This window comes from Poecile atricapillus, chromosome 16 (assembly GCF_030490865.1).
Source record: "Poecile atricapillus isolate bPoeAtr1 chromosome 16, bPoeAtr1.hap1, whole genome shotgun sequence".
NCBI lineage: Eukaryota > Metazoa > Chordata > Aves > Passeriformes > Paridae > Poecile > Poecile atricapillus.
In genome coordinates this window covers 10,144,822-10,158,510 of record NC_081264.1, presented here as the reverse complement: position 1 = coordinate 10,158,510, position 13,689 = coordinate 10,144,822, and the positions used below count along the sequence as shown (strand labels likewise).

The 13,689-nt window shown below is 57.6% G+C and overlaps 1 protein-coding gene across 1 annotated transcript in view; it reads right to left on the bottom strand.

The window, feature by feature from the left end:
* The window catches only part of SRRM4 (serine/arginine repetitive matrix 4), a 41,255-nt gene extending 28,098 nt beyond the window's left edge, over positions 1-13,157 (bottom strand). Inside the window, exon 1 of the mRNA XM_058851755.1 lies at positions 13,027-13,157. Within this exon, the coding sequence (XP_058707738.1) occupies positions 13,027-13,157 (131 nt within the window). The remainder of the gene's footprint in view (positions 1-13,026) is intronic.
* Positions 13,158-13,689: the final 532 nt, after the last annotated feature.

The following is a 13,689-nucleotide window of genomic DNA, read 5'->3' as shown; positions in this document are numbered from 1 at the left end:
TGGCACATCCCTGATCCATGTTTTGGGGGACTCTGGGCTCCTGGGTGACCCTGAGGCCTGGGGCTGACAGCTTATGCTAAACCCCACCACAGCCCCACAGCCACTGGCCTCGAACAGAACTCCCGGATCCCTCCCTTGCCATCGCCCCTGGGCAGCCTAGAGCAGCCACAAAGGGTGTGAGCTGACAGCCAGGCGTGGGGACAACCTGAAACAACCCTTGCAGAGCTTGTGATTAGGGAAAGTCTGGATCTGAGCTCACATTTCCCATTAAATACTTGCCCACAAGCAGCACAGGGCAAAACCAAGCTGGGAAAGGTCAGGACCAAGGGGCTGGGACGGAGCCCAGTGGCTGTGGTTGGGCACTTCCCAACACAGCACGGGGAGCCAGAAGCTGAGGAGCACCAGTGGATGATGCTTAATGCTTTAGGAAGGGTTTAACCAAAAAACAAAATGAACTCATGGATGAACTTCCTAGAAAAGAAGTGCTTTGGCACTACCTGCAATATGGTCAGGCTGGAGAGCACCTTCAGACCCCAGGGGCTGCACAGTGCCAGCCTCAGCTCCCAAGACCACCAGATGTGCCCATTCCCCCCATTGTCCAAACCCTGTGCTATCTGGCATGGCAAACAGCAGTGAAATGGTCTATTTGCCAATAACAACTCGTTAAATTTTAATCAAATAGGGACTTGTAAGCACACAGTTACCCAGAGCTCCTGGGAGCACTGAGAGATCACTTTAAAAATGAATTAGTAATTAGGCGCTTTGGAAGCAGTGAGGAGAGGGCAGCTGAAGAAGATCCACTTGGAGCAGCAATACTTTCTTTGCCACTCACATAAAGTTTTTCCTCCTCTCCCTTCATTTTCTTCCTTTGAATTGTCACTGGAAAAGAGGAGAACACACTGGAGGTCCCAATGCTCAGGTAACTCCAAAACCACTACCTGTTCATGCAGCTGCCACCTGTCTGCAGAGCTGCCCTGGAAATGCCTCTGGTTGAGTCTTTCTGGAAAGACTCTGGTTGAGTCTTTCTGCTGCCCCATCCATCCATCCATCCATCCATCCATCCATCCTGGGGACAGGGCCACGCAGATCACCAGATGATGATCACAAACCAGCCCCTGAGCTGCTCCATGTGCCAGAACACAGGTTTGGTGCTCAGCAGCCTCTGGCTACAGAATGCAATCCCAAGGGCTCAGCTTGAAATGACTCCAACATTAAAAAATGCTCAACCCCCACCCCAGGACAGGGGGGTGCAGCCAAATGGATGTCCCCAACTTGGGTGCCAAATGACTGTCCCCAGGCAGGGCATTACCTGGGCAGGGTCTGGTGAGGAGGGGTTCCCTGGACATCCTTCTCTTTGGGACTTGTCTCCTGAACATCCAGCCCCCTGTGATGCACAGGGCTGCACTGCCAGGGCCACCTGGGGCTGGGAGGGCTCTGTGACACCGTGAGGAGCAGATGTCCCCACACAGGGAAGCATGGGCAGAAATTAGCTCCCATGGAAAGGAATTAACCAATGGATTTCTGCTGCTGCTGAGCAATGGACCTGCACTGTTCCCAGCCCAGCAAGGAATATGAAAAGTGGGCCTTAAACTCCCACCCTCACTTGCTGACAGGGACTTTTTATGGCCAGAAGGGCCCTTTGCCTCCCTGTGTGTGCAGCGACAGCTGAGCTGGGAAGCTCCTGAATTGCAGCTTCATGGGTGGGAGTGTATGGTTTGACTCCAATCCCCTTCCCCTGTAACACCCCCTGCTCCTGTGGGGAGCCTCAGTGGTCAGGCTGACTGCTCAGGGAGGACTGGTGAGGAAGTTTTGAGTAAAGGAGAGTTTCTGGAAGGAAAGACAAGGCCTTTTCTCCTCCCACTGTGCTCCAAGGAGGAAAAGGCTGGTATAGCTGTGCCATCCCTGCCACACAGAGGGCAGTGGAGTGCTCAGTGCTGTGTGGGAGTCAGGGCCAGAAAGAAACCTCCTGTCTGCTCTCATGTCTTGTCCCCACCCATCCACATCCTCTGTAACTCTGGACATTGTTTTAAATCATCCCAAAAAAGAAAAGGGTGGATATTTTTTGTCTTGCTGCTTCCTAGGGGAAAGATTTGGAAGAGGCAGGTGAGTCCCTGTGGCAGGTGAGACCCTGCCAGGAGGGGATTCAGAGAATCATTTCAGCTTCCATCCCATCCATCTTTAATTGGGTGTAATAATAATTTTATTGCTTGCTGGGATTTGTGAGGCTGAACTAATATTTGTAAAATGCTTTGCTATCCTCAGCTGAAAGGCAATCTAGAGTAGCAAAGCCCTGGTGTTATTCACATTTGAATAATCCAGAATTATTCATAAACAAAATCAAGATTATGCAAATATATTCATTAGTTCTCAGAATACCTCCAGGAGAATAGAGGAATTAGTTTTGTTAACAATTATGTATTATGTAAGTGTGTGTCTAAGCACGCACAGCCCCGGTGCTGGGGCACATTCACCTGGGACTCATCCCGGGATCCCAGAGTGCTGGAGAACAAAGGTTTGGCCTCTACAAAGCGACCAGCTCCATTCTGGGATATCCTGATGGCCCACAGCAAATGACAGCACACAGCACAGCACAGCACAAGGTGCCCCTGGCTGTTCTGCTGACACCCCCAGTGTCCCCTCGGTACCCTCACAGCCAGCCCATGTGTGAGCACCACCACCTTACCCCCCAAACCAGCCCTTCATACCCACAGGAGAGGTTTTACAGTACATGCAGGGCCAAGAGGCTCTGCATTTGGGATCTGGGAGCATCCCCCTCACCCAGGGCCTGCCCTTTGTGCCCAGCACAAGCCCTCACATGATGCCAGCTTGTGCCCAGCCTGGCTTTCTGCTGTCTATTTGGGATGTGCTGGGAAATGGGAGATAAAGGTGCAGTGAAAATACTGCATGGTTTAATTAATGCCACATGCCTTTCACTCTATAGGTTGTGTGGATGGTTAATTATTTTTATAAAGAAAATAATTAGTCCCAATCAAGGCAGAAGCTCTCCAGAATTACAGCTCATTAACCGCTCTCACATTTTTCTGTTCTATAAAAAGTCATGTGGTGCTGATGAAGATTATAGACCCTTGGAATCAGCATTAAATACAAATTCAGACAGTGTTACCATCCTATTACCATCAACTGCATCGACTTAGCTTCAGTAATTGCAGCTGGAGATGAAGGGCAGGGATTTCTGCTCCACACAATCTCTGGAAACAAGCACCCTGCCCATCAGTTTGCCGCAAACAACGTGACACCAAGCCCTGACTTGGCTGAGTGCAGCTCTGAGGAGATGGCAGCCACCAAGGAGAAAGGGAAAAGCTTTCCTGGGCATGTGAAGATGAGGAGTGCTCAGGACCAGTTCAGTTCCTGTTTGTGTGCTCCTGCACACAGCAGGAAACACCCTGAATCTGCCCTCTGGCAAAGCCTCCAGTCCAATGGATGCAAAGGGCTAGGAAGTGCAGGGGGGACAAGGAGCAACCTTTAAGCAGTGGGATTATCCTCATGGGACATGGGGAAAATAGGGCACCGAGGGATGCTCTTGTTGGGGATGGGGGAACATCTGCAAGCATCTCCCTCTGGGCTGTGCTAGTCCAGGAACTGGTCCAGTTCTATTGAACGTCGCAGAGACCTCGCTCAAAGCCTAATTGAAAGAAATCACAGCACATTAAAGGGAGTTCAGGTCAAATCAATACCAACATGGTGGGGAGGATGAGCGGGGGGAGCAGAGCACTGGCTGAGCCCCAGTGCCAGCTCTGCAGGCCGGGCACAGGCTGTGTCCATGGGCTCCACTGCCTGCTTTTCCACCACGGGAAGGCGAGGTGAGACCTGCTGTCCTCTGCTCCATGCAGGACAAACCTGGCAGCAAAGCAGGCTGAGGGCTGGCTGTGGCAGCAGTGGTGGGGAGAGGGCAGGGGAGCCACGGGTCCTTAGGACCTGCTTTTCAGTTTCCATTAATCAGGGATGGATGTGCCCTGGGTGGCATTCACAGCCCAGAGAGCCAGCAGCCAGCACTTGGGACCACAAGCCTTCACTGCAAAATTAACCCACCCATTCCTGTGGCACAGCTCCCATGCCCAGAGCCCTTGAGCAACTGAGCCCTCTTGGGGGAAACTGGGGCTGTGGGTGGAAAAAAGCACTTGTGGTGAACTCCTGAGGTGAGCTCCTGCAGCACACAGCAGGAGCTAAACCTTCCATTGTTGTGGCTTTGGCTCTGCCCCTGCAGGTGCAGGGATGCTCCAGACTCACTGTCCTCACTGTCCAGTGAAGGCAGGGATAGGGATAGAGACAGGGGCCCTGGAAGCCTGGACTCACCAGAACATCCAAAACCCCTCCAAAAGATATGAAGAACATTCTTCACCTTCACTGGCTCCTGTCCCACATGTGGGAAGTGTTTGGGAGAGCACAAGGACTGGTCCAAAATCATGCCAACAGCTTCTTCAGCCACCAGCCAGAACTGAATCACTGCATTTGGGGATGTCCAGGGATCCGAGGGGAGATGCAGCCAACATATCCTGTGCCCTGCAGGGCTCAGCCCCACACAGGGACTCCCAGGGGCCAGAGGAGGTCACCAGGAGACCAAGCTCATCCTCGATTAGGACACACAGGGCACAGCCAGGCTGACAGCCCGTGGGTTCCACTGCTCCCCAGCAGGTCAGGCTGCAAACCTCCTCGTTTCAGGGGTTACACCACAGCTCCCTTTGTTCCTCCTCCACTGGCGGTGCCCACCCAGACCCCCTGCACCTCATCTCCGTGGCATTATCCTCCTGCCCCTCCTCTCCATTGGCCCTGAACCTCACCCTGTAACCCGGCCAAGGTGGGGCTGATGGGCACACAGAGGCAGGGATGGGGTGGGCAGGGAGGGATAACCACGGGGGCTGTCCCACACACAGGGAAGGGCAGGTGACACACGACAAGTCTTGTTTGTTTGCGGATTTATTTTCTGTAAGTTGCCAGTCTTGAATTTTCTGGAGGATAAAAGCCCCATCCCTTCAAAGTGCTGAAGCCAGTTGTCTTGCTTGTCCCCATCACAACAATCCTGGCCAGGCTCCAATCGGAGCAGGGAGATTTGAAGAGGGCAAATGCTTTATAGGCAGTAAGTTCTCTGAACCAAAGCTCCATCCTCAGGGGTAGATCTGCCCAAATCCCAAACTGCACCCTCTGGGCCACAGCCACGTCCATGCCCTGGCCGAGCAGGGCTGCTCCACTGGCTGCAGCTGATGGAGCTGTGGAGAATAAGTTCTGTCATATTTACATGCTCTTACAGATTGGTGTTACACTTGCACAGCTTTGGTGGGCAGGGGATTGTACAGCAGCTCCAGCTGACCCACAGATTAATGCAGCAGGAGCTCTTTAACTGTGAAATCTCTCTTAATGCAAAAATATTTCTCTTGTTGGGCAGTAGCTAATTCTTCATCCTGACAGTAATGTAGCTCAAATCCCAGCCTCCTGCCCCACTCTGTTCCAGTCACCCTCCAACACACGTGGGCAGAGATAAATTCAATACAACCAGCCCATTGCCAAAGTGCCATCAAGTTCCTGCGGGATGATGAGCTGCTGGAATTTGATGTCAGTGGTGGTGAAAACCCATTTTCTCACCATTGCCTGTGGGTCTCAGAGCATTTCATCCACCCTGTGGGCTGTGAGATGGGCACCTGACCCCAGCCCTGCAACCCTGGAACCCTGGAACCCAGCAGCAGAAGCCCTCACAGCCCATACCAGCAAGTCACAGCCTCCCCTGCCCCAGGGAGGAGAGAGAAGAGCAGCCCCACAGGCAGCAGGACCCTGCCCACAGTGTCCCCTCTGCCCACCCAGGCGCCCACTCGGGGGTGAACGAGGAGATGCCCCCGGCTCAGCAGCTGCTTCTTCTTCCATTAACGATGAGACATAAATTAACCATGGCGAGTTAAACGGGTCATTGGTGATGCCTTGCTGCCTCCAGACCAGGGGCTCATTTCAGCCCACCTCAAACACCAGTACAGTTTTTAACAGAGTTTTTTTTTTTGCCACTTGCATTATTTTTTGTAAGCCCTTCCTGCAGTCCCTGCTGCGCTGGCAGGGAAAGCGTTCCCGCCGCGTGCGAAAGAAACGGCTATTTTTAAACTCCCCGTGTTTGTCAGCACTTTCAGCTCGAGTGGCTGATGGAGGAGCCAGTTTTGCAGCACCCGGTGTCCCGCAGAGGGTCTCAAAGTGTGGCCTTTGCCAGGAGATGGTGGCACAGACGTGGGCGCTGTGCCTGGCACGCTGCCGGGGGTGATGGTCCAGCCCGCTCGTGCCAGATCCACGCCCTGCTCCGGATGCTGTGCTGCTGCTGGGACCCACCACTCCCGCCAGACTTCGGGCACCACAACCTCTGTGCCTTTGCAGACACCTATGAAATCATCAAGCAAGGCTGCAAACACAAGCTGGCTCCCGGGATTTGGCCTTTCTCCCTGCGAAGGGCTCCGATCCAGGCATCAAACCCAGCCCTGTTTTCCAGCTGATGGCACTGCCAGGGATTTGGGGCCAGAGCAGGACCCAAGGGCGTGGGAGCTGTGTGTGGGTCACAGGGAAGATCTGTGGGTCACAGCAAACCCAGTCTCAGAACAGCAAAGAGCCCCTGGGGGCTCATGCCAGTGCAGCAGAAGCCCTGGCACCCTCTGCAGCTGAAACACCGGTGGGATTTTCTGGCCTGGGTCAGGCTTTGCAATGATGAAAAAGTTTCAGTACCCACAGGGAGAAAATGGGAAAAAAAAAAGGATAGAAAAGGAAAGGGTGGTCATGCATGAAATGATTTCATTTCACTGATGTGGGGGTTGCACTTGGTAAATCCAGCTTATAGAGAAATGGAGGTATAGAAGGGCACAGCCACCAGCCACGGAGATGTTGGAAAGGGTAGGAATGGGACTAAGCAAAGAAGGCCAGGGAAATCTCCCAAGCCCAGGGAGCCTGGAGAAGGAGGGGACCCCTGTACACAGTGAGAGCGGGATCTGCAGAGGCCCTTTCTGGGGTCAAGCTGCAGCAGGACAGGCTGTCCCAAACAATGAGAGCAGGATGGTGACAGCAAGGAGACACGAGCAGCCACAGGACCTGGTGCTGGGCAGAAGCTCCTTAGCAATCCCTGTCATCAAGGTCATCACTGCTATTTATTATTTAGGACCTCACAGCCCTAAATATTCATTAGCAGGACTTTGTGGGAGGGGTGTGAACACGTGTGTGAGGTTCAAGTGTCCTGCTCTCCTGCCTCTCCAGCGATGGGATAAAAGCAGGGATGGGGACTGGCTGGAGCTGGTGCTGCTACCTGAGCCAGGCAAGGATGAACCCCAGCCCTGCACGACCCTAAACTGTTGTATTTTGCCCTGGCCTGGTTCTCCACACTCCATGAGACGGCCTCACACAAAGTGCTGGGATGCTGCTGAGCCAGGGAGGGGATCCCATGGTCAGCACAGCCCCCCGAGGTGCCAGAGCCCACCAGTGCTACCCTCACAAACCTGGCACCCCCAGCTTCTGCAGGCGTGGTGCCCTGGCAGCCAGGGCAGTGTTTTCAGTGGGTTTGTTCAAGGGTGAAATCAAATATTTCTACAAAACCATCCTCCAGCCAGCCAGTGGAATTGTCCTCCCTTTTGCTTCCTTCCACCTGATTTCATCCCTCATCCGAAGAGATGGGATACGGTGCTTCCCCCGGCAGAGGTGGACACTACAGCTCCCCCTTGGCCAGGGCTGGGGCAGCAGCAAATCCCGGATTTAGGGAGACCCTCATCCCTTGTTTCCTCAGCAGCTGCTGTGACCCTTCACTCTCAGCAGCCAGGCCAGGCTGTGCCCGTGTTCTCGGTGGCGAGTGTGGGAGCTGCACCCACAAATTTTTGCTTATTGCTTGCTTGCTGTAATTAATAAAATTCTCTTTGATTGAATTATATCACTCTCTTGAGTGCATTCATAACAATTTGGGCCGCAGGCACAGCTCAGCAAAGCTCACAAGGGGACTTTGACAGGTCAGAAATGCCCAGTCCCCAAAATCCCAGCGTTTCCCAGCAGGGTCACGGTGCCCAGCACCAGTCCGGAGCAGAGGCAGATGGACAGGGCCGGCGGAAAGGAGGAGGATGAGGATGATGAAGGCTCTGCGAGCAGCAGGGAGCAGGTCCTGCGGGCATTCCCAGCTCTTCCCCTCACTCAGCTGCCCCCAGCCTCCCGGCAGTTCCCGAGCTGCCTAATTAGCTCTCCCTGCTCCCAGCGCCGTCCAGCTGGAGCCGGAGGGCAGGGGCAGACAAAAGCCTCGCTATTGACAGCCCCTCCGAGGAAGGGGCTTTTCTTCTCCCTCCTCGCTATTCTTTTCAAGCCCCTCTCCCCCCGTCTTGGGCCGGGGCCACGGGCTCATTAGCACTTGGGCTCGCAGGGATGGAGGCAGCAGATGGCAGCCAGGCGGCTGGCGCTCCCCGCCGCCTCTTCCCGAGGAACAGATGCCCGGCCAACAAGGGGGAGGATTACCGGGAGTGGGGGGCTATCCGCACTGCAGGGCTGCCAGCGGGGCTTCCTCCCCGGCAGCACACCCCACCGAGGGGCTGCCAGCCCGCCGGGGACTCGCGGCCACCAAAGGGTGTCTGGGGAAGCCAGAGCTTGGGATGGCCCAAAGTCACGGCAAAGGCCACGGGAGAAGCGCAGCTGCTTTCTGCTCTCCGAGACTCCAAAGGCAGCGCCATGGCTGCTCCTGCCTTGTCCCAGTGCAGCGGGGAGGACGCGTCACCCTTGTCCCAGCACGTCTGCAGCAGCACCCAGACTCCTCTCCAAGATCACCGCAAAGGCAAACTATGGCTTAATCCCACTTCAGCAGCACATCCCTCCCCCTCCGCGCACGGTGCATCCCGGGGGATTAAGGGTTAAAGCACAAATCCCCAGCGCTGCCCTGATGTGACCCACTTAGACCATCTGGCAGGGAGGGATGCAGGAGCCTCCTTTCCCCCAGCGCTCACTCGGCATCACCGGCTGCCCCAGGAGCTGACACCAGCACCCACAGGCCACAGCCCCGGAGTGCCCAAAAGTGGATTCTGGCCGAGTTTTTGGGGACGGAGCAGCTGTGCCAACAGCAGTGCGGCAGCAGAGAATTAAACCACCGCCAGAATCATCCAGCGAGGCCCCAGACTCCCACCAGATCCAGTTCCCGGGGATATCCTGGAGCATCTCCCGCCGGGATATCCACAGGTCCAGGCACTGGTGCTGGCGAAATTCTTCTGCTGGGAGGAATCAGGGTTCCGAGTGGGATGGGGCTCCCAGCCCTGCACTGTGGCCGAGGTCACGGCCAGGAAAGAGATGCAGACAAAAGAGACCCAGCCCAGAAGGAGGAGAGCGGATCCTGCTCTGGGGCTGGGGGCCAGAGCGTGGTGCTCATACCCATCCTCAAAAGCTGGGCAGAGGCTGGTGGCTCCTTAGCACAGCCGATTTTAAAAGCAGTTTCAGTTCACCAGAGCCAAAACCCCATCCTTGTGGCCCAGCAAGAGAGCCTGAGGGCACCCTGGTTTGGCAGAGGGGCTCAGGGCAGGGTAGGTGCTCCCTGTCCCTGACCCCCATCCCTCCCCATCACACTGGGTGCAAAACCCCCTCAAATCCCACACTGGGATTTTACATATGCTGGAGCAATTCCTCTGCAAAGGCAAGCTCTGGGTCAGCCCCAGCCTTTCCCAGCCTCCCCTCACCACCCAGTCCCTCACCCTCAGCTGCACAGCAAAGCCCTGCCAGGCCCTGTGTGGGAAAAGGTTAATTGGAAAAGCCCCTTTCCCCATCACCTCGGTTTTGCCTTTCACAGTGCAAACTGGTCAATAATCCATTTACTTTGGCAGAGCTCTGCTCTGGGCACAAAGCTGTCCGGGGGGCTGGATTTCATGCCCCCCCAGCCCCAGCAGGAGCAGGAGGGAAGGCATTAATGTAGTCTTTTGTTCCAGATGAACCGTGGGTTTAGCAGAGCTTTAACCCTCCAAACCTCCAAGACAGCTTGATGAGAATTTAGCTGGAAGAGGCTTTACCTGCAGAAGGAGCAGGAAGGTAGTAGTGAGGGATGGGGCAAGGGGAAAACAGATCACTTTCTGTCCAGGGAACCCCATCGCTGCCCCACAAGGGTGCAGGACTGAGCCCTGAGCCATTCTCAGGGCACCCTGCAGAGATGGCTTTGGGCTACAGACACTGGAGGGGGTTCCTGGCAGGACCCCCCATGCCAGAGCTGAGCCCCTTGACTCTCCACAAGGGCACAGGCTCAGCCAGGAAAACTGATGGGGAGGTAGGCAGCACTGGCCTAGAAACCATGGCAGCATCTCTGCTGCTGTGGGAAGCATGGGGCCGGATCCAGGGCAGGGTGTTTGCAGGGGAACAGCTGTCAAGTGTGGGAGAAAACAGGAATCCAGATGGTCATCTTAATATTTCATTTGGCTAACTGGTCTCCCCATCTCCTCTCTGGCACCACAGTCATTTGCTCTTAAATTAGCCGGGGGTATCGTCGGGAAGAGAGGCTGATCCAAACAGTGTCGCAGCAAAACCTTCCGGAAACAAACCCAGAGCGGAGCCAGGCACGGAAACCAGGACGAGAGGAGCTGCTGCGAGCCTTGGTTCTGTTCTCTCCACGGATGGGGAGCGAGAGCCCGGCTCTGGCTATTGCTGGACTACGAGCCAAGTGCCAGCTTGGGGACATCCCTGTGCAGCCCAGTGGGGACCCGCTGCAAAGCCCCTGAGGCTGTGAGATCTGGCATCTCCGAGGTGTGATCCTGCCCAGACGGCAGCCTCGGGCTCCTGGCAGAGCCCTGCGGGATGCGAGCCGAGCCGGCAACACCGATGCGAAGAGCTGGAAACCGCAGCACCTCTGTCCCCGCAGCCTTTGGTGGCGGCCCCTGGAGCGGCAGAGCCGGGCCTGGGACAGGGTGAGCCCCGCAGACCCCGGGGTGAGGCTCGCAGGGCTGGCCCCGCTCTGTGCAGCCGGTCACACTGCAGGGAACAGCCCCGGGACCGGCTGGGGGTCACACCGCAGGGAACACCCCCGGGCCCGGCTGGGGGTCACACCGCAGGGACAGAAGGAGCCAGGCTGGGGGTCACACCGCAGGGAACACCCCCGGGCCCGGCTGGGGATCACACCGCAGGGACAGAAGGAGCCAGGCTGGGGGTCACACCGCAGGGAACAGCCCCGGGCCCGGCTGGGGGTCACACCGCAGGGACAGAAGGAGCCCGGCTGGGGGTCACACCGCAGGGAACAGCCCCGGGCCCGGCTGGGGGGTCACACCGCAGGGACAGAAGGAGCCAGGCTCCACTGACCCGGCAGCGGCACGGCCGGAGCACAGCCCGGCGTGGGCACCTGGATCTGCTGTGCCGAGGTGCAAACCGCAGCAAAGCCGAGCTGGCGGGGCCGTTTCGCTGTGTGCTGGGAGCTCCTGGATTGTTTCACTCCCACCAGAGCTGTCACTACCAACAGCGCGGAGAGGTGCACGCATTTGGGAACTTTTTAATGGATCTGCAAACAACCCGAGCCACGGTGCTCAGCCCCACCAGGATGTCTGCGCAATCCAAACTGCTGGCTAGATTGAGCCAGGCATCATTCCTGGCACCCAGGCTGGCTGTGTTTCCCCAAAACCCGGATTTGTTGTCTTATTCCACCTCCAACTGCAAGATATTTAAGCAGCACGGCACTCAGGCACCTTCAGGCAGGAGCGTGTGTGTAAGGCAGCCCTCAGCCCTTCAGGTGCCGACCGTACCCGATACAGGGATGGAGAGAAACACGGTGGCTCCTCTCCACCACAAAGCCCTGCAAACGCTGCCTGTGGAAACAAGAGTTGCTCTTCTCCATTGGAGGCCGAAGCCATGCCTTTCCCATTTTCCTACCCAGATTAATGGAAATTGGAGAGATTAGAAAAATTCACGCTCAGCAGCTGCAGGGGCAGAAGGGACCCCCATCCCCACTGCTGCTGCGGCTCACAGCCTCCACTGGCACGAGAAGCATCCGAAATGGCTCATTCTCCCCTCCCTGGTACAGGCTGAACCCCTGACATCCAGGCTCCTGCAGAGCGAGCCCCTCTCTCTGCCCTCTCCGTCCCCTTACAGCAGCACCTCCACAGAACTTTGGCTGGTTCCCCACACCAGCTGGGCAGAAGCCGGCAGAGGAAAACCAGAGCAAAGAGAGAGGAGAAGCAGCAAGAACATTCTTTCTTTACAAAAGCAGCACAAACAGGATATTATTAACAAATACTGAGACCGTCAGCAAAATGAAGCTGGTCTAAATTAGAATGTGCGTGGCTGTGAGAAAGCCACACGGACCTTTGCCTGTGAGACAGCCTGGCAGAGAGGCTCAAGGGGTTCCTGCAGCTTCCTCACCTCTTTTCATAGGTTTCTCTGTTGCTCAGCCTCTGACAAAACATGGGGGCAGCGACTTTCCTGGAGCAGGAGGACAGGACAGGTACTGGGTGAGCAAAGCCAAGGCTGCTTGGCTGTGGGACGTGGGGGCCACCATGCCCAGAGCTGTCCCGGTCCATGGCACTGACCTGGCTCCGTGTCCCTGGGGGGCACCAGCCTCCCCTCGGTGACAAGGCAGGGTCCAGCCCTACGGGGCTGCTTCCCTCCCCAGGCTTCCCCTTCCCAAAGGTCCCAGGTGAAGGGTTGACACGGGACAAGGCCACCGGCGGGACACACACCCCAGGGCTCTGCACAGCGGGGATGGAGCTGGTCACACTTCCCAGCTGATGCTCCCCACCACTGCCCCCTCTCCGGAGCCCAGCTAGAGCTCTGCAGACCCTCACCCTGCTCCCCGTGGGGCTCAGCCAGCTCCCAGGCTCCAAGCACCACCGAGGCAAAGTTTCCCAAACCTGCTCTGCTCTGGAGCACAGCACCTGCCCAGGGAGGGGGCTCAGCCAGCCGGCATCTCCCAGCCTCAGGCATGGGGAGGGAGCCCGGGGTGCTCCAGCCACGAGCTGCTGGCGGCGGGGGGACCCTCTCAGGACTCTCTTTAAGGTGGGAAGGGGACTAGAGGTGGAGAAGGACGCGGGGCCTCCCAGAGCCCCCCTCCCGTGTCCCGGTAGCCCTTACCTGGGCAGCGGCTTGCGGGCGGTGATGCTGGCCACGATGATGCTCTCGGGTCGCGGCGTGGCCACGGCTTTGAAGGTGCCTCTCCAGAACTTCTCGAAGAGCTGCTTCTCGCCCTGCTGCACGCCGGCCATGGCCCCCGGCCCCACGGGCAGCCCCGGGCCGGCCCCGCCGCTGTCCGCGGTGCTGAGCGCTACATCCCCCGCGCCGCTCGGCCCGGCCCGCAGCCCGGCCCGCTGCGGGGAGTGCGGCCCCGGCCGCCCCCGCCTCCCGTTTTGTGCCGGCGGGGCGGGCAGAGGGGCCGGCCCCGCCGCCGTCCCCTCCCCGGCACCGCCCCCGCCGCAGCTGCGCCCGGAGCGGCGGAGCCCAGCCCGGGGAGGGGGCGGCTCCGGGGGAACCGCGACCCCGCTCGGGCCGTGTCCGCTCCCCCCCCGCCCGGTGGCTCCTGCGGGGCTTCCACCCCCTCGCAGCCCCGGGACCCTCCGTGAGCCATCCCCATCACCTCCTTCCCCAGCCCAGAGGCCACTTCCAGCTCGCTGCTGGCTCGGGGGCACAGAGCCACCAGGGCACAGCGAGTCCCCGTCCCCCCACAGGGGCTGCCAGTAGCCTTCGTGTGTGCCCAGTCCCAACCAGAAACCAGAGAAGAGAGCCTGCAGCCACAGCTGA